The following is a 20,989-nucleotide window of genomic DNA, read 5'->3' as shown; positions in this document are numbered from 1 at the left end:
ATGTAAAATGGGAGCATTGGACCAGATGAACGCTAAGCCCTTTCCAGCTCTGGCTTCTACCAGGGGCTATGATTTCTGAGATATACGTGGTCCTTCATGAGGACCTTGGAAATGGATGGAAGATCCCCCTTTCCCCTTAGCCCCTGTGAGCCATCCCCTGCCCTTGAGGCAGCCGGCCTGCTGAGCTCCCTCAAGTTGCTTGGCTGATGTACCAGCTCACCACAGCAGAGTGGCCTGCAGAATCTAATTCATAATGAAAGTTTCCGGGGCCTTCCTGCAGCTGTCAGCAGGTGTCATATTCACAGTATTTTGTCTTAATTACAGCTCTGGTATTTATCAACCGGGCCAGAAGTCCACTTCTGGAATGCCGCCTCCCTGGGCACTGTTCCAGAAGCTCCTGTCCCCCTGCTGCCACATGCAGGCCTGTTCCCTGAGCATCTGGGCCAGAGGGGAGTCCTTTTTGCATCTTCCCCTCCTATGGCTCCCACCCTTGCTGCACAGAGAGACCCTGAGGCCTGGATAACCGAGCACCCTCCCCAAGGACCTAGAGTTCCCAGTGTGAGACAAAAATACCTGCATGTTTAAAGTCACAGCCTAGGGGCCCACCAGCTCCAGGGTACTTCAAGTCTGCTGTCCCATCCCCAAACCTGCATGGGCAGAGAAGTGGATTGGATGATATGGGATCTGCCTTCCCACTGGCAGAGACTCTCTGCTTGACCAAACTTTGATTTGGTCCAACATGGCCTTGAACTTGGGCTTCTGTGTCTGCCCTTACAGAGTTCAGTTTTAGCAAGAATCCAGCAAAGTCAATTTAGAGTGAATCTCCACTCTTGATATCTGACTACCCTTGATATCTGACCAAGTTCCTCATTTGCCTTACCCTTGACATCTTAGCACCCGGGCCTGCCTTTGGCAAGAATTCTGTTAAATGGATTTAGCAAGAATCCCCCAACCCCTGATGTTTCCTCTTAATAATTTTCCATCCACTGACTGCCTCCCCCAATCAGCTCCTTGGCTCTAAATCCCCACTTGTTCCTGCCACATTCAGAATTGAGCCCATTCTCTTTCCCCGGTGGAGATAGGTTTGCACCTAGGGCAACAGTCTTGAACAGAATCGTCCTTACCATTTCAGTAAGAGTTAGAATAATTCCTTCTTAAACACCCCCTCCAAGAGAGGCCTACAACAGATTCTACTTCATTTACTAAACACTAACTATTGCTGACTCCTTGCTATGCTACATGGATGCAGAGATGAATACGCCCAAGGTCTAGCCTCTGGAGGTTTCATCCCGTCTGCTAGAGAAGTGTTTGGTACAGCTTTCCCGGGACGCTGTGTTAAGAAGGACTCTGAGGAAAAAGGGTCACAACGTACCAGTATTGGCCTCCCTGATGAGAGGAGGAGTGGCACCTGTGCTGCATGCTTGCAGACCCTTGTTGGGCAAAATCCTCCCTGTGAAATAAGGGCAACACTGAGTTCAGCACTTTCTGCACCTCGTTGCATTCAATCCTCACGGCATGACTATCCTCATTTTACAGAGAAGCCATCACTTGGTCCAGGCCACACAGATAGCACAAAATTGGGGTCAGAGTTCAGACGGGATCATGCACACAGCCTTGTGGGAAGGTGCCCTCCTGATGGCCAATTTACCCCGCCCTGGAGGGATGGCTCTCCACGCTGCCGCCTCCCACCATCCTGCTGTTCTCACTGCTCTCCTGGGAGGACAGGGTGGCTTCCCTCTGACCTGGCCCTTCCCTGGCCAGCACTCCACTCTTCACTCCCAGCCACTGACTTTACATCCACGACCTTCTCAGAGCTGATGCTGTGCCCAGAAGGCTAGTACTCCCCGTAGATGTGTGCTCCTCCTTCCAGAGGCCAGAGCTGTCCCTGAGAAGTGACTGCGCTTCCCAGCCCCCTGCACTGTGAACAGCTGGACACCTGGGACTATGCTTGCCAGTGGCTCTGCCTGGGTGCCGAGCACTCAGACCTCAGGGGATGGTGGAGCTACAGAGGGGCCCGCATCCCTGAACGCCAGTGTGGACGGGAGCTGCCCCCAGCCAGGAACACTGGACTATTAGGTGAGCATAAAATAAAATTTGATCAGATGCAGCCATTAAAACATTAGTGCCTGTTTATTACAGCAGAGAGCGTTACCCTAATCAGGTAATGAGGCACCATCAATAGGAATGAGTCTGTGAGCAGTCAGTATCCTCTGATACTAATACACCTTGTGTTAGTATCATCATCCTCATTGTTAGACAAGGCTCAGAGACTTAGGGATGCATCCATGGTCATACGCAGCCAGTAGGTAATAGGCCAGGACTGAGGCCAGATGTCTGACACTGGACACTTCCGGAGATTTGGTTACCAGAGCAGCGTGGTGACCTCTCTCCTTGACTACCAACCTGCCAGAAAGAATGAGCAGGGAAGCTCAGAAAAAAATGGCAGTTGTCATTTCAGCCATCTGGGGTTAGAGAAGTTTACAACATCCAGTTCCATGCCTTTCTAATAAGACCTTACAATCACTCATCTTTGGGCCTCAGTCTCCTGGGCTGAAAACTCACATGAATAGACAATCCTAGATGCTCCCTATCATGGTCACAGTGAGGGTTCAATTAGAGTGTGAATGGGCTTCAATCAAACATCAACCTTTTCTGTTGAATAGTTTACTCTTCAAAGTAGGCAATGAGGGGCATCTGGGTGGCTCAGTCAGTTGCGTCTGACTCTTGATTTCAGCTCAGGTCATGATCTCATGGTTTATGAGATTGAGCCCCAAGTCAGGCTTTGTGCTAACAGAGAGGAGCCTGCTTGGGATTTGCTCTCTCTCTGCCACTCCCTCACTTGTAAGTATACGCTCTCTCTTTCTCTCAAAATAAAGAAACTTAACAAAAAACAGGGGCAATGAATCTACAACTCATTTTGAAATCCATCCAAAGAAAAAGACAGATGGACAAAGGGATATGTGATAGAGTAAACACAGCAAAAATGATAATGATTGCATAATCTATTTGGTGGGTGTATCTGTTTGCCCAGGCTGCCATCACAAAGTACCAGGATGGCTTAAACAACAGAAATTTATTTTCACAGTTCTGGAAGCTAGAAGTCCAAGATTAAGGTGTTGGAAGGTTTGGTTCCTTTGGAAGCCTCTCTCCTTGGCTTGCAGATGGCTACCTTCTTCTAGCTGTGTCCTCACATGGCCTTTCCCCTGTTTGAGCATCCCTTGGTGTCTCTGTGTGTCCAAGTTTCCTGTTCTTATAAGGCCACTAGTCAGATTGGATTAGGGTCCATCCTTATGGCCTCATTTAACCTTAATTGCCTCTTTTAAAGGCCCTGTCACCAAGTGTAGTCACATTCTGTCATGCTGGGCATTAGGGCTTCAACATATGAAGTTGAGGGTGGGGTACACAATTCAGCCGATAACTGTAGGCATACTGGTGTTTCCTGGATAGTTTTTTCCACTCATTTGAATGTTTGAACTTCTTTGTAATAAAAAAGGATAAAATATAAAAAATTTAAACAGGAGACAGAACAAGAAGATACCTCCACAAGGGTTAGGATTGGGGGTGGGTCAAAGTTAGGGCACCAGCGTTGCCTGGAGAATCCTGCAGCCATTTATTATGAGAACTTGAGCGGGGAACTGAATCCCCCTGAAGCACATGTTCTCATCTGCCCCCTCCCCTGCTAATAAGGATCTATCAAGGAGGGAGGTCTGTCTTAGGTGGATGAAAGAAAATCCTCTCATATTTGCTATTTTATAGTAAGTCATATATCAAAGTGACTCCTTTGTGCATAGATTCAAGGAGACAACCCATCCCCCTTTATCCCCACAGGAATTTTTTGACCTTATCTAAAGGAAGGCATCTGTTTTTTGTTTTTTGTTTTTTTTTTAGTTAAAGTTCTAATTTGACAAAATGGCATGTGGTAAACAGAAAGGAAGAAGGAGACAATGTTATTAGGAGCCAAGGGAACATCAAGACACCTCCCCAAGACTGGCTGCGCCTTGGCTCTGAATTTGATTACAGTGTCCAGCATAAGGCAAGGAGCACTATTAAATCTTCTGCTACGGTTCGACAGGGAAGGCCAAGTTTGTAGAGTTATTCAGGAGATCTGGCAATAGGTCAGAGATAAACCCCCCAGCTACATTGGCCCAACCAGTTGGTTATTTCCAACACCCACTGACAACTGGGACGGAGTGGAAAGACCCTGTGTGTCTAGCCACTGTTTCCACACCTTTGGTTTTCCATGGTGACATTGTAGCTCTATTGACACTTGTGATTCAAAGCCACATAGCTCACTTAACCCTTCTCCTGGAGCACCCCACCCATCCCTGTCCCCACTGCCTCCAGTATTTGTTGTCCGAGGGTCCATAGCAGGTGGGGAGGAGGGAAGCATGGTCGCTGGGCATCCCCTGGGTCCCCCAAGCACAAGCATTTCTACCTACTGGTCTCACTGAATCACTCAAATCCCTCGATTCCAGAAAGTGGGGGGCCTTAGGCTGACCCCTTTGGACTCAACTGAGCAACAGAGCTTCTCAATGAAACAAGTTGGAAAGATGAGGCTTAGGCTTTTCTGCAGCACTATAACCGTGTGACTCTACCATTTTGAGATCCCAATTCCCATTGCTTTAAACAGACTTTTAAAGACAGAAAAATCCCATCCCATGTGCTCCAGATGAGCGGCTCTGTTTTGTTTGCATAACTGGAATTGTAATTGTTTAGAATCGGTAATACATTCATGGGATTGAGAATTCCAAAAGTACAAATGAACATACATGAAAACTTTCCTGCTTCGGTAGCAGTTCCAATTATTTATTATCACTCATTTAGTGTGATAAATCATCACACTAAATCATCATTTCACGATGTTTTAATGAATCATTTTAATTGTTATGAGTGTATATAAAAAATAACTTATTCTTTATGGCTTCTGATTTTAATTTTATGCCATAAGGGCCTTTTCGCCTCCAATGGCATAGAAGCATTCACCAATACAGCCACAGTCTTATTGTTATATTTAATCTTTACTCCAGTTGGGAGTACATTTTGGTGAATGCCCTAGTTGAGGCAAGTTTCTAAGCTCCTTCCTTTATCAAAAGGCTAATTGTGTTGGATAGCAAAAAAAAACAAACCAAACCAAACAAAAAAAAAACCATGTGCCCACAAATTGCTTCCGAACCTCTCATGCACCTTTAGCCTTGTCTCTCTTTCAGGAATATTCTATGCATACAAAAGCAGACAAATTGGTAAAAAAGATCCCCCCTCTTTCTCAAAGGGTTCCTTGAATACGTAACTATACCTAGGCTACTCCATCTTGGTTTCTTCACAGCATTTCTAAGAGCTTATTCTCTATAACTACATAAAACATATCTACATTCCTTTCTATGGCTGCAGAATATTCCTTCATTTGGAAGACATTTTACCTGAAGCAAAAAATGAAAACATTCTTTAAACTACTCTAAACATTCTTAGCTTTGCGCAGTGGCAGTATCACAGCCAATGAGGTTTATCCGAGGCGCGATTATTGCTGATTTTAAACTACTCTAAACATTCTTTATGTAGCCTGAAAAATCAACTATGAAAATACTCAGTAACAGGCACTGAACACTTACTATGTACTAAGCACTAGCCTGCAACAATCTTAATGGTTATTAATATTTTCTCCCTATGATGGATAAGTAAACTGAGGCTCACAGAAGTGTCCAGGTAAGGGACAGAGTCATGACTTGAACCTAGATCAGTTGTCTCCTTGTCTTAGTTGCTTGGCTCTCGCACAAATTCCAGTTACTTGTGCAGCCCGAGACACCCCCGGGAGATCTACTTCGCTCATTAGATATTTCATTTGTGTTATTTTATTTAAATGCTTATTTATTATAAACATTTTATTTAAATAAAAATTCATTTTGAGAGAGAGCACGTGCATGTGAGCAGGGAAGGGACAGTGAGAGAGGAGAGACAAAATCCCAAGTTGGCTCCTCTCGGTCAGTGCAGAGCCTGACACAGGGCTCGATCTCAAGACTAGGAGATAATGGTCTGAGATGAAATCAAGAGTTGGACACCTAACTGACTGAGCCACTCAGGCACCTCTCATTTGTGTTATTTCAGAGTCACAAATAGACTATGGGCTCCTAGGGTTAGTCTTACGAATCTTCTTCAATATAACAGTCCAGCACATAGTAGGAGGTGCCATGTTGGTCATTATGTTGATGGGAAGTGTATTAAAAATTATATATCTCAGGGCACCTGGGTAGCTCAGTCAGTTAAGCATCCGACTTTGGCTCAGGTCATGATCTCGCAGCTTGTGGGTTCGAGCCCCACTGCCGGAGGCTGGCTCCGGCAGGTCCAGGGGTCCCTGAAGGATGGACGGTGTTGGCGAGAGAGTGAGAGAGCCCCAAGATTCTTTCTGATCACCAGGCAGCCATCTCCGTCCTGTCAGTTTTGGTGTCTTTATTTAAAGGTTCAATGACAACATGAGAGCAGAAAAAGGAATTTTTACAGTGGGAAGCTCTTTGTGATAGGATACTTTGAAAAGTATACATGAACAAATTTTTCAGAAATATTCTTGCAGAATTACCCCAATCATAGGGAGGTTGAGTAAATCTTACAACTAAGGAAATAACAGGATGTTCTTAGTGAAAAACAGGATAACATACATATTTGTTCTAAGTTAATAATGCTAGGATTAGGACATAGCTTAAGTTGTATATATAGGCTAGGTGTCATTCTGTCTGGCTCACAAGAGGATGAATGTTTTTGAGCTGGTTAATAAGTTGTTTATGGAAACTTTTTTGACTTGATGCTGAATGCGTAAACACCATGGAGGCCCTAAATGTGTCTGTCTTTGTTTTGGGGTTATGTTTTAGCTACTCTTACCTATCGTCATCCCAGCCGCCAGTGTAATGGAAGGTGTTTGCGGAAAGTAGGCCTTAGGGAAGGGACTGCCATACATCACCAGTTAGAAAAGGTGTAAGTATGAACTTAAGCTCTGCCCTTATCTATTCCTTAACTCTAAATTAGGCTCTTTGTCTCGGGGCCAGGCTCAATTGTCTTTGATCTGCAAGGCCCATAGGAAGAGCCTTTTGACAATCATCCACAGTGCTTTCATCTAGAATCTCTTTTGAAAAGGCAGGAATATGCTTTTCCTTATGAGGTATCTGTGTGTGGAATATCGGTCTGATTTGGAATATTGTGAGGCCTGGTCAATACCAGTAGCCTCATTTCCAACATGAGCCAATAGTAGCAGAAAGAGATAACCAGTTTTCGTCTCTCATGGCAGGAGCTGTGCAAACACTGCCATTTCCTTGCTGTGACTGCCATCCAGAGAGGCCGGTGTGGCTCCCGGCACCCCACATCAGGCTCTGTGCTGACAGCTCAGTCTGCAGCCTGCTTTGGATTCTGTGTCTCCCTCTCTCTGCCCCTCCCCCGCTTGCATTTTCTCTCTCTCTCTCTCATTCTCACTCTCAAAAATAATGTTAAAATTTTTTAAAATTATATCTCAAGTAATTGTCATAATTAATTTAGAGATGGAGACAGCTTTAAACATGCTAATAATAATACACAGAATTTGAATCAATTCAAGTGGATTTTATTGCCCCATTTAGAAAAATAAAGTTGAACAAAATGCAAAGTGGTGGCAGATAAGTATTTGGTCAGAAAACTGAGCATCTTGTCAAATCAACCACCATTTGCTGGCATACCTGAAAATTTCATGATAATCTTCCTCTTACTGCCTGGGAGAGCCCACACTGGCAGGCCTGGTGACTTGGCACCCACTGTCCATTTTGAAGGGGGCAAGGCTGTCATTCCACAGTTCCCTTCTCCTGACAGGGGTGAATTGGATACAGGAAATGGCTTGTCTTACCAGCTATGTTCCACACAGGATTGCACAATTTCCAGAGGGCAGACACTCTCGGGACTGCAGAGCCCTGCCAGGGTACCAGAAAGCTCACCTCTGTCTGGGGAGGGAGGACGGTGCCCATCGGCAAGGCTTTCTGCTGAGGATGCAGTATGCTAAGACACTGCCCTTAGGTGTGAGCCTATGCTCCCCATGTCTAGCAAGCATGTTTCCCTCAAGGCACAACAGCACCTAAGTACATACTTGGCCAGCTTAGAGCTAGGACGCCTATGCTTTCTCCTTGGATCCTCACAGTAGCCCCTCAAATTACTTTCCACTGCATTCTCCTTTGCCAGGTGAGCAAAACTGGCTCTGACATTCAAGGTCTCCTGGAGTGCAGACTTCAGTTCCAAAACCCTTGCACTGAGATGGCCCCTGCTCTGGCTTAGACAGGAACTTGGAATTCTGAAATGGACTCTTCAGCACAATGAGCAAATCTCTCTGGTCTCAACAAGAGAAGATGGGGTCACAGTAGAAATGAGGCATCCCAGGAGGGGGCAAGTGGCCTGGAGTCCAGCTGTCCTAACACCATTTGGAATAATTGTTGCAACCAGTAACTGAGCGTCACTATGTTCCAGGTGCAAAGCTCTGTACCTATTAGATCATTTGACCCTCACTGCTATCTAACGAGATAGGTACTCTTATCATCCCCATTTTACAGAGGGGGAAACTGAGGTGTTGAGATATTAAACCGAGACCATTTAGTCAAGATCATTCAGCTAGTGAGTCACAAAGAGGTCACTCAAGGCCAGGACTGTATGAATATGAACTCCATGCCCTTTATGTGCATACCATGGGTTCTCAGGTGCCAGTGCTCACAAGAGAAACACATGCCAAGACCTCTTTATTGTGTAGATGCTAATTACATAAATTAGCGAGCGACTTGTTAGCCACAAAGTCAGAGAAAGTCTACAGCTTTAAAATCTGGTCCTTCCCTTCATTTTGTGATGAGGAAACAGTCTCACAGAGAGCAAATAGCTTGTCCAATACCACACATGTGTCCTAGGAGTTAGCAGTAGGTTCAGCAAAATAACCCAGGTTTCTTGAATTCTATCTCAGTGCCTTAGCCCTGTGCTACAATACCTCCCTAAGAACATCACCAAACAGGCGAATGTGACCAGATGTGCCAGCGCCACCTTCCAGTTGGACACCAACAAGAGAACCTTAGCAGCAATCACTATGGCAGCCAGCTCTAAGCAGGTCAGGAAGGTACATTCTTTCAGGGCTTCCCAGCAGAGAAAGCACAGGCCAGAGCAGTGGACTCTGGTAACTGAAGGAAATTTAAAAACCCCCATTTACCTCAGATACTTTGGGGAAAGCATTTCCAGGGCCCAAAGTGTCTAGACAGCCATCTCGGCTGTCCACGCCTCACTTTCTATGGGCAGACATGGAGAGAGAAGGCGAGTGCCACCCAGAACAATACTGCTCCCTCAGGCCCTCGTGCTCCCCGGACAGAGGACATTCTTTTTTTCCGCGGTTAACTTTCCCTACCATGACCTTGCTGACACAGCAAGGTGGGCTGGGAGGGGAAAAGGGCTGTTGTTCTTGCTTGGAGTGCCCCACCCCACCCACCAGATGCTGAAGCTGAACACTAATCTCAGTGGTTCAGGGTTTGGTTTCTGAAGGCCCACAGAGACTTTGGAAGCCTTCTGGGGGCTACTCTGTGAGGTCCACCCCAGTATAGACGCTCTCGGAAGCAGAACCGGTTCCTTTTGGGCACAAAAGCACAGCCCAGTTTCAACTTTCAATGATAATGGCCCACCCCACAGCAACTTCCTATAGGGGACAAGTTCAAGCCCTTGGACAAACCCCCAGTCACAGTCTCTACCACAGAGAGCCCCAGATAGACGGGTAGGACGGCCGTCGTCACTCCATCCCCCACCCACCTGGAACCCTGAGGAGCCCCATGCTAGGCCTGAGACCCCTGGACGGTCCCTCCTAGAGCACGAGTCCCCGGAGAGAACTACCAGCTGCAGCAAGAAAGCTTTCTCCGGACTCCTCAGAAAGATACCCAGAAGGCCCGGTGAGCAGCAGGGCGGGATGAGTGGGGGAAGCAGTGGGGAGGCCTGGGAGGGAAGGAGACTGTCCAACTCACGCTCACGTTTCTTCCTCTGCGTTCCTCTCTTTTTTCAGCCCCCAGCTGGCTTGTGGTGCAAAGCCCTCAGCAGCCACGAGGCCTCTCCGTCAGCTGTTGCCAGATCCCGACACACGCCTCACGCTTGTGCTTATGTTGGTTGCTGTGGAGACCTAAGTGTGGGCTTGAATGGAGCTAAATGCTCCTGGGCTGTGAGATGGAATCAGGCCAGGTGTATTTTTAAAGCTATCTGGGGAAGCCGGTCGTCACGAGAAGAGCCTTTTTCCCCTGGTCAACATGTTCCTGCTTTAGGGGCTAGTTCACAAATGCAAAATGGGTAATAGCTGACTGAGCCCCTCTTTTTGCCTTAGTTCACTGGATATTCTAAGCAAAAAAAAAAAGTTATCGTGTGGGTTGTATTTGTAACTTTTGCCTTTTAACACAAGTGCATCATAGGGAGGGGAAATCGTGACCTCTTGGCATGTGTACGCACACTGTGAGGTCCTGGAAATAATGACAGAAATAATGACACCTTATACACCAGCCACTATATCTTAATTAGCCCACTTAATCTTCACAACCCCTCTGTGAATTAAACCCTCCTTTTAGCCCCATTTTGTAGATGGGGAAACTGAGGCACCAAGAGGCAATTTGCTTGCCCAATATCACAAAGCTAAAGAAAACACAAGGTTTGAATCCTGGCAGTAAGGCACCAGAAGCCCTACCCCTAATCACTATTCTGCCTCTACAATGTTTTGAGAGTCAGAAAGTTCTGATTTGGAATTTTGGCCCTGGCACTGTGTGACCTCAGATAAGTGACTACTCCTTCCTGAATGTCAGTTTCCTGCTTGGTAAAATGGGGGGTACTAGTGGCTCATGGAAATGTTGCACGATTAGAAGTTACATATGTAAAGAGGCTAGCAGAGGGAAAGCGCTCAATGCAAGGTAGCTGTATAAGTACAGCTCTTTTAAAGGATCGACAGTGGACACAGCTGCTTCCCTGCCCAAAGGTCACAGCACCCATCAGGCCCTGCGGACTTCTAGCTCCTACCACAAACACCTGTGACTGTGCCAGAGGGCTCCTCCAGCCATGAAATATGTGGGAGGGCAAGCATGTCCACAGGGGTTGGTGGGTAAATACCCAAGTCTTCTGTCTCCCTGCCCTCCTGTTCTCCCCCATAGAACTGAACCCCAACAGCAATTGTTCACAATCTCCCTCCGTGTTGCCTTCCCTGTCTCAGGTCCCCTACTGCCCCACCCCTCCTACATAAACTACGGACACACAAATCCTGTGTCGGGATCTGCCCTCAGAAAGAACCCAAACGAAGACCAGTGTATATGCTGGTGCCTTTGATTCTGATGCCATTTAAAGAAGCCTCACGGGATGCTTTACCCAGTGGAAAGGTGGCTATAGTAGACTGGATAACAGCTTTTTTTTTTTAAATATTTCATTTATTTTTGAGAGAGAGATAGAGACAGCATAAGCAGGGGAGGGTCAGAGAGGGAGGGAGACACAGAATCTGAAGCAGGCTCCAGGCTCTGAGCGAGCTGTCAGCACATAGCCTGACGCAGGGCTCGAACCCACGAACTGTGAGATCATGACCTGAGCTGAAGTCGGACGCTTAACCGACTGAGCCACCCAGGCGCCCCTGGATAACAGCTTCCAAAGAGGTCCAGACTGGTCCCTAGAACCTTCAATATTACTTTATGTGTAAAAAGGAATTTTGCAGATGTGACTCAATTAAGAAGTTTAGGATGGGGAGATCAACTCGGTGGACCTTAAATGCAATCACACGTGTCCTTTTGAGAGAGGCAGAAACCTTGACAGAGAAGGCGGCGGCAATATGACCACTTAGGATGCTATGCTACTGGCTTTGAAGGTGGAGAAAGGGGCCACTAAACAAAGATTGCAATGCATGTAGCTTAGAACTAGAAAAGGCAAGGACACATTTTGCCGGAGTCTATGGAGAAAGCAGGGCCTTGCCAACACCTTGATTTCCACCAAGTGAAACTAATTTTGGTGTCTGACCTCCAGAACTATGCGAATAAATGTGTGTTGTTTTAAGGCACTACATTTGGGGTGATTTGTTCCAGTGGCCACAGGAGACTAATACAGTGGCTCAGAGGTAAACTTGAGCAGTGGTTCTCCAAGTGTGGTCCCTGGACCAGAGCATCAGCAGCACCTGAGATCTTACTGAAATGCAAACTCTTGGGCCCCACCCCAGATCTACGGACTCAGAAAGTTCAGAGCTGCGGCCCAGCCGGCTGTGGTTTTCCAAGCCCTCCAGGTGATGCTGATGCTGGTTACAGTTCGGTGGCTAAGCCGGGTCAGCCATCAGAACACCCAGAGAGCTTTAAACACTATCAATGCCTGGTCACATGCCCCAGAGCGTGATTTACTTGGTTTGGTCAGCCTGGTCACTGGGCTTCCATAAAACATCCCAGTGATTCTTATGTCTAGCCAGGGCTGAGAACCAGCACTATAGTTTGAGAATTGCTGATCTAGAATGTTAACTTTCAAACTGAACTCTGCAGAGCTTAGGAATTCAGGAAAAGTGCCCCGAGACTTCTAAAGGTAGAAGAGAAGGCAGGGACACCTGGGTGGCTCAGTCGGTTAAGCGTCCAACTTCAGCTCAGGTCGTGATCTCATGGTTCGTGAGTTCAAGCCCCGCACTGGGCTCTGTGCTGACAGCTCAGAGCCTGGAGCCTGCTTCGGATTCTGTGTCTCCCTCACTCTCTGCCCCTCCCAAACTCACACTCTGCCTTTCAAAAATAAACATTAAAAAACAATTTTTTTACATAAAAAAATAAAGGAGGAAGAGGCAGAGTCCAAGCCAGCATTACTTCTGGACCCAGAGGCCAAAAAGTCACGTGCCCAGATGGGCCTAGATAGGCAAACACAATAAGGGGACCAGGCATAGGACAAGAGGGTGCAGCGGGGGTCCCAGGCATTGGCACTGAGCAGCCACCAGCCACTGCATTCCAAACAGTCCTTGTCGTATCAGAATATGTCTTGTGGGTCAGCACTGCCAGGTTGTCCCATTTGTCAAGAGATTTTTTTTTTATTTTAAAGAAACATCAGAAGCATCTTTTTTAAATGTTAAACCACTATTTTAAATGTTAGCGACCAAGGCCCTGAAATATTTTTCTTTTTTAAAAGGACTACAACATGAAGCCTGAACACGGCTACACATGAAGACTGGACTCCATCCTTGGGCAGCTGCTGTGTGCGCTCCATCCCTGCTGCAGGTGTCTTTCACCCACCTCTTAGAACCAGCAGGCCAGCCGGGCCAGGGGCTCTTCAGGGTGATACAGGGCTCCTTGCGGGTGGAACAGGCTTGTTTGCCTGCTGCATCCAGTTCCCGGTACATGGTTGGCACTTATTAAGTGTGTGTTGTATGAATACTTAAGAGTAATTCTGGGAGAGAGAACTTTATACACCCATTTTGCAGGTGAGGAATTTGAAGCTTACTGCAGTGAAGTGACCTTCCCCCAACACACAGCTAATAGCCAACTAGGTCAGGATTCACACTGAAAGCCCCTCACAGTAGGGACTACTGTGAAGGGCAAAGAGACACAGCTGTGAAAACACTTTGCAAAATGGGAGGTTTGGGGATAACTAGTACCAATTATAAGAGTAATACAAGTGAGTACTTACAACGCGAACTACATTTCAGGATGATGGGACGCCAGCTTATTTGGTGACTCACTGAAGCCAGAGGGGCTTTCTATTCATTCTGGAGCTATGCTGCGGTTATGTGGTTGTGGCAGTGGTGCTTGTGAATCTGGGGAGAGCAGGCATGAGTGAGGTGGATGGTGATGCGGGGGCACAGCCCTGGGTATCAGAAGGGAAAGCCTTCCATCTCACACCCAGCTCTCTCTGTATCTGAGCTGCAGCTGAGTCCACTGCTTTATTCAGAGGCTTGGGATGAGGTGAAAAGGGAGGCTGGGACCCATGGAGAGCCCTTTAATTTAAGAGCCCTCTCTGATTGCATTATCCAGAGGAAATATGAAAAGCTAAATCAGAGGAGATAGCTAGGAAGTGCATTATGGAACATTAAACAATAGCTGATCACCATCAGACACAAATAAATGGCCCATAATCTACTGCCAAGAACATGAATGGTTCCCAAGTGGTGACCTGGCTGGCTTCCAGGCAGGGCAGGGCAGAGCTGGACAGCAGGTCTTCAAGGCCACAGAACCCGGGCTCTGGGTCATACCCCAGTAGCCAACAGAAGATTCTGGCGCCTAGACAGTATTCACTTCTTTCCACATGATCTCATTCTACAGGACTGAATTTGGGTCTTCTCACCATCTGGTGTGGGAGTCCCACCTACCTGGGAAATCCTATATTGGAAAAGGCATAGGGTAGGTTGGCTCACAGTATCTGAAGAGAATGTCTGTGAAGTAGTATTCCCCTCAGTCCAGAAGGTCTCACCTACCCTGGGCATGGAGGAGGGCACTTGTTGGGATGAGCACTGCGTGTTATATGGAAACCAACTTGGCAATAAACTATTTAAAAAAAAAAAAAAAAAGAAGGTCTCACCTCCCTATCCCAAACACCCTGGTTGAAGTTTATATTACTAGATCATTCTTTAGTTTAAATCCCCATTGAAATGCAAATACCTTTTTTTATCAACAATAGCCAAACTATGGGGAGAGCCCAAAGGTCCATGGACTGACAGGATGGGTAAAGAAGATGTGGTATATACACACAATGGAATATTAGTTAGCCATCAAAAAAGAATGAAATCTTGCCATTTGCAAGAATGTGGATGGAACTAAAATGTATTATGCTAAGCAAAATAAATCAGTCAGAGAATGACAAATATCATGATTTCACTCATACGTGGAATTTAAGAAGCAAACCAGGTGAACATATGGAAGGGGGATAAAAGAAAGAGGGAAACAAATTCTTAAGAGACTCTTAAAGGTAGAGAACAAACAGGGTTGATGGAGGGAGGTAGGTGGGGTCATGGGCTAGATGAGTGATGGGCATTAAGGAGGGTACTTGTGAGGAGCACTAGGTATTATATGTAAGTGATGAATCACTGAATTCTACTCCTGAAACCAATATTGCACTATTATGTTAACTAAGTAGAATTTATAAATAAATAAATAAATGGAAATATCTTCAAAGGAGAGAATAAAGTAGTACCTGGTAGGCCCTACACACTTCAGTATAAAGTAATCTTCAATCTTTTGCTAAGAGCTTTAGGCATTGATACGTGAGGAGAAGGTAGGAGGCAATGGAGAATAAAGAATCTAGGGGAGAGTTTCTGGAGGTTAGGAGGTAGTCTGCAGGACTTTTAAAGGGTATTNGAGGGGATGAGCACTGGGTGTTATATGGAAACCAACTTGACAATAAACTATTTGTAAAAAAATAATAATAATAAAATAAAAGGTATCATCACGACTTGTCCATGGACATTGATTTACGTTAGTAAAAGCCCTGGACTTACAGTCAGAGGATGGGATTCCAACCTCCAGCTCTCTTATTTTATACCAGCTATGTGATCTTGAGAAAGTCACTTAACCTCTCTGAACCTTCATCTCCTCAGCTGAAAACTGGGAGTCATGCCACACCCATCCCAGAGGTGCTAGGAGAATTACATAAATCGAAGTCTGTGGAAAGTCTGCCCTTCTATAAATATTGTTCTTGGGTCTGTGCCACCACATTCTAGAAATTGTACAACCACTGAGCTATATCTGTGAATGGATACTGGAGCTGAGTCAATCCACAGACCCACAGTGAGCCCAGCCAGGGCTTGCCAAACCCAGGCTAGATCTGCTGACCTTAGTTGGCCCACAAACACATGAACTTTAGTGATAGATGATTGTTATGTAAGCCACTGAGTATTAGGATGCTTTATTACTCAGCAATAGTTAACACAAGATACCAAAGGTATAGGACCTGAGACTTAAAAGTTTAAGTCCATGTTCAAGGGAAATCTTTCTAAAACGTATCTGACACTTATCTGCCTTCTTAAGTGTACACACTTCAGTCTTCACTGGGCCACTCATGCTTCTAATAGTGAAAAACAGTTAATGAGCTATAAGTCAGTGGTTACTTACAAGAACAGGGGTTCTAGAAATAATTCCAAAATAATTCTGGTCTGCTATTCTTTTTGATCTCAGAACTATTCCCTGCTTATTGGTCATTTTTCTTGTAATCACTTTTGTCAGCTGTCTTTTTTTGTTGTTGTCATGGTGTCCAGTGTAAGCATGAACTCGCCCTCCCCAACCTAATGGGCCACACCTAATTAAAAACTCTTCCAGAAACCTACTATCTAAGCCTGCCAGAATGGTATCCAAAGTAACAATGAATAGACTTGGAGGAAGAGCCAGAACTAATTTTCTGTGTATCAAATGCATGTGCTTTAGCGTTCTATCATCAATTCTGGCCTCTTGGAGGCTTTTTGCTCCCTTCTGTGGTTCTCCTCTGGGACCTGGCAGTGGAGTTTGCCAAGCAATGAGCCTCTCTCTGGTCTAGATAGTTGGTGCTGTGTCTGGAGTTGTGGGGATACAGTCCTTCCTGGAGACAGTGAAGGGCTGGCTCAGCTCTGGAGGAAAAGTACTGCCCTCCAGGCCTGTAAGAGCTCTTTCTCCATCACACCCTCACTGGGTCATTTATCACATGCTGTCTGTGTTTCAACAGCAGATGTTCACAAATTCCCCCAGAGGCAGTGTCCGACTTGTCTCTGTGTCCTCTGTACTACTTAGCCTACTGCCAGGCACACAGTGGGCGCTCACTAAGGTATGGTGGGTGGCCCTTGTTCTTATGAGCATAGGGTTGGTCTTCTTCAGAAAAGAATCTATAAGATTCTGAATACAGAATATTTTACACCAAATGATTGGAAATATTTTCAAAGGATTAACGTTGTCCTCTGTCAAAGAGCTGTTTCCATTTTCAGGGCATAAGTTTACTTCTGAACTGTGTTTGAAGAAGCCATGGCTACTAAATATGGGAACAAGGCCAAGAGAGTTTACAGGTGAAAGCAGATATTTTTTGCTCTATTAAATGGTTACCTTAGTGATTCTCCCTAGGTCTACTCCCATTGCTTGGTTGGTTGTTTGTTTTTTAAGTAGGCTTCACACCCAGCATGGAGCCCAGCACTGGGCTTGAACTTAACAACCCTGAGTTCAAGAGCTACCCAGGTCGCCCCCTCCATTCTTTTACCAAACGTCTAAGGACCATATTCTAAAACCAGAAGATCTGGATTTAGAAATTCATCAGGCAAGGGTGCCTGGGTGGCTCAGTTAGTTGAGCATCTGACTTAAGCTCAGGTCACGATCTCACGGTTTGTGTGTTTGAGCCCCATGTTAGGCTCCTTGCTCACAGCTCAGAACCTGGAGTCTGCTTCAGATTCTGTGTCTCCCTCTCTCTCTGCTCCTCTCCCACTCATTCTTTCTCTCTCCTTCTCTCTCTCTCTTTAAAATATATAAACATGAAAAAAATTTAGAAATTCATCAGGAAGTGCCAGTGGATGTGTGGGCTAGCTATTCTACATTCCCACCCCACCCTCTCACTCTGTACCCCAGAAGCTAGTTGGCATAGACTGTATCCAGAGGCTCCCCTGCCCCCTAGCTTGGGGCTGGGTTTGGCCAATGGAAGGCACTGCCAAGAGGCACTGCCAAGGGTGGCTCAAGCAGTTAAGCGTCTCACTTCAACTCAGGTCATGATCTCACAGTTCATGGGTTTGAGTCTCGCATGGGTCTCTGTGTTGACAGCACAGAGCCTGAAGCCTGCTTCAGATTCTCTGTCTCCCTCTCTCTCTGTCCCTCCCCCCACTCACACTCTGTCTCTCTTTCCTTTAAAAATAAATAAACATTAAAAATTTTTTAAAAAAAGAAAGAAATAGCTAGACTGGAGGAGAGGGCAGTTGGGGTATTTCTTTTCTACTTTCTACCTGCTTTGGGTCTCTCTGTGGTCATAGCTCCTGCTCAATGGCTCCTCCTCCAAGGTTCCAAATCATCTTGAAATCAATTTCCCCATTTTTATCTCTCGCTTTTTCTTTCTCTTTCTTTCTCTTTCTTTCTTTCTTTCTTTCTTTCTTTCTTTCTTTCTTTCTTTCTTTCTTTCTTTCTTTCTTTCTTTTCTTTCTCTCTCTCTCTTCTCTCTCTCTCTTTTTCAATATTTATTGATTTTGGGGACAGTGCAAGAGGGGAAGTCGGAAGTGGGCAGAGAAAGGGGGACAGAGGTTCTGAAGCAGGCTCTGCACTGACAGGCTGACAACAGAGAGCCCAATGTGAGGCTTGAACTCATAAACCATGAAATCATGACCTGAGCTAAAGTTGGATGCTCGACTGACTGAGCCACCCAAGTGCCCCTCTTCATCTTGCCTTTTCAAGCAGAAGGGTGGTAAAGAGTCCCTGAATTACTAATTCCTCTACTTTCCTTGTTGGTCCCCTTAACCCCACCCACACCTCTGAAAGTGGTCCCTTCTTTCAAATCTTCATCTGAACCATCTGAAGTCCTTCTTTCTCCTGCTGTGACCCTGACTGCAACAATCCATACAACGTCCTAAGAGATGTCTCCGCTGCACCAGTAGTCTCTTTAGGTCAAGGAGTTAAAAAAAAAAAAAAAAAAAATCACAGGTTCTTTTGTCTCTAGCTTTCAGAACCTCATAGCCATTTGGCTCTATCTAAATTAAGTGATATAGTCGTATAGGAGGATTAGGAGGAACTTGACGGAGGAACAAGGGGGAGAAGAAAGGGAGAAATGGTGGGGGAAAGGGAGAGAGGCAAACCATGAGAGACTCTTGAATACTGACAAAAACTGAGGACTGATGGATGTTGGGGGGAGGAGGGATGGGCATGGAGGAGGGCACTTGTAGGGATGAGCACTGAGTGTTATGTGGAAACTAATTTGACAATAAACTATTTGTAAAAAAAATAAAATAAAATAAAATAAATTAAGTGATATAGTATGAAGGCAAGCAAGCCCCAATCTATAGATGAGAAAAGCTATTATTCCTCCATTCATTCACTTGTTCATCAAATATTTCTTGTGCACCTGCCATGTGCCAGGCACTGCTCTGACCCTGGAGAAACAGTGATAATATACAAGACAGTCCCTGCCCACATGATGCTTACAGTCTAATGCCGACGGTCTCCAGAAGTCAGAGCCCACCAGAGGCAGGGATAGAACCAGAAGATGGAGTTTCCTGAAGTCCAGAGCCATCAGCAGATTCTCAAAGGTCTCTGCTGCCCAAATAAGGTTAAGAACCCACTGAATTAGATCGAATTAACTATCCAGCGTCCCTGCTTAAATAGAAGAACGATGAGCCACCAGCCCCCAGAAGAAGTGTGGTGCTCTCAACTGGAATTTGTGGGGGCATACTGTCACACAGGCGCGGTGACACAACCAACCACCTTTCCTACCCTCCCCACCCCTCACCGCCTGATATTCTCCACAAGTCCCCCAGCCCCCTCCTTCAGCTCCTCACATTTTCATAATCACCCTGTGCCCTTCTCTGAGCCCTTCCCTCAGGGCCCGCAAGTGCTGGCAGCCCTGGCAGCACAACACGTTGCTGAACTGATTTTATGAATAGAGACAGGCTGGGGACTGGATTCCCAGACATGTCCTTTCTGAGTGCCTGTGTTGTCAGCAAAGGCAGTGAGAATGAAATGTCTGCCTGCGTGAAAGTTATTTATGAGATTCAAGTTAGAGGGCGTGACTGACACCACCTTTGCTGGGGGAGAGGGGGGACGCGCAGGGCGGCTGAGGTGAATTGAGGGGGGCTGTAATGGGACAGGCAGCAAAACCGGGATCTGCCTGCCTCCCCCAAGCCCTCCGGAAACATTTGAGTTTCCTCAGAAAGGTTTAAATAGGCCATGCCAGTAACACAATACTTCCCCTGCTCTGGGTCAGACAGGACAAGGGCAAGCTGGTGCCTGGCACCCTCAGAGAAGTTTGGCAGGCCAGCTTAAAAAGCCCCCTTCCCCAAATCAGCCAGCCCTACCTCTGACAGACACAGTCCACTCCAGGCCAGGCCAGGGTCACTCTGGAACCCTCCACATCTCCTCAGAAATCTCCCATCTCCCAGAACCTCCAGCTGCCCTGTTTGGGCAGAAGTCTCACCATGGGAAGAAGGCTCAACAGGAAAGCAGACAGGGCTGGAGAAAGGGGAGACCCAATCCTGAGGCTGCAAGGGCCCCTGCCCACGGGGGAATCACTGGACTCCCCTCTCCCCTGGGGAGACAGCCCTGGCTGCCGGAGCTTAGCGGAGGCGTATTTGCTCCACAACACCCGCCTTGAGTCAAGCTGCCTTCAGAAGGGGCTGGGGACGTGTCCATAGAAATGTCTGGGACTCACTTCTCCCTCACGTGGTCTCCTCCGTGTCTCTTTCAAGCTCCCCACAATTCCCACAGTGAAATCATGCAGCAAATGGGGGAGACGTGGGAGAGGCAGAAACCATTTTTAAAAGGGTCTCTGACTTTAAGCAGCTGAGTGGGGGCCATTTGGAACAAGGACAGAGGGAACTTCTGAGACAGCTCGGGTGACAGGAAGCTGCTGGGATGGCTGTCTCCCTCCAGCCTCCCTCCACCGGGAGCAGAATGGGGAAAATATCAGGACACGCTGCAAAAACGATCTTCCATCCCCCTCACCCTGCCCCCAACGGATGGAAGAGAGGAAAGTGTGGTCATCATTTACCTGCTGAAATTGGGAGGACGCTGTTGATGAAAGTAGGCTGAGACCCGATAAGGCGGAAGAAAAGCTGCAGATAAATTCCCAAAGTCATTGGATTCAGGACAACCATGCTGGCTGGGGTCTGGCAAGTGTCAAGTTCTCTAGGCAAGGCTGCTCGGGAAGCCTTGCTTATCTCTGCCTTTGTCTTCCTCACTGCTGTTTGTGCCTCTCTCTCCCCCCTCCCCCTCTCCCTCTCCCTCTCTCTCCTGTCTCCCTCTCCTTTCCCCATGCCTTTACCAAGAAAGAATGCCAACCATTTCCCATTAAACCTTCTCCGTACTACACAGGGTTATATTTATCTCAAGCACTGGATCAAATGCCCACATTAAAATAC

General features: G+C 46.5%; 1 protein-coding gene and 1 pseudogene across 4 annotated transcripts in view; one reads left to right on the top strand and one right to left on the bottom strand.

Annotated features, from left to right (window-relative positions):
• Positions 1–20,766, bottom strand: part of COLQ (collagen like tail subunit of asymmetric acetylcholinesterase) — a 76,726-nt gene extending 55,960 nt beyond the window's left edge. For all 4 annotated transcript variants that reach the window (XR_013331799.1, XM_077750921.1, XM_077750919.1 and 1 more), the window contains exon 1: positions 20,620–20,766. Coding sequence is in view for 3 of the 4 variants with exons in the window: in XM_077750921.1 (XP_077607047.1) it covers positions 20,620–20,725 (106 nt within the window). In the remaining variant the exon portion in view is untranslated. The remainder of the gene's footprint in view (positions 1–20,619) is intronic.
• On the top strand, positions 5,465–5,587 carry LOC144220625 (U4 spliceosomal RNA; annotated as a pseudogene).
• Positions 20,767–20,989: the final 223 nt, after the last annotated feature.

The sequence above is a fragment of the Crocuta crocuta genome, unplaced genomic scaffold (assembly GCF_008692635.1).
Source record: "Crocuta crocuta isolate KB4526 unplaced genomic scaffold, BGI_CrCroc_1.0 scaffold279, whole genome shotgun sequence".
Classification (NCBI taxonomy): domain Eukaryota; kingdom Metazoa; phylum Chordata; class Mammalia; order Carnivora; family Hyaenidae; genus Crocuta; species Crocuta crocuta.
Note: the sequence above shows the minus strand (reverse complement) of the source record. Positions and strands in the feature narration are given on the sequence as shown.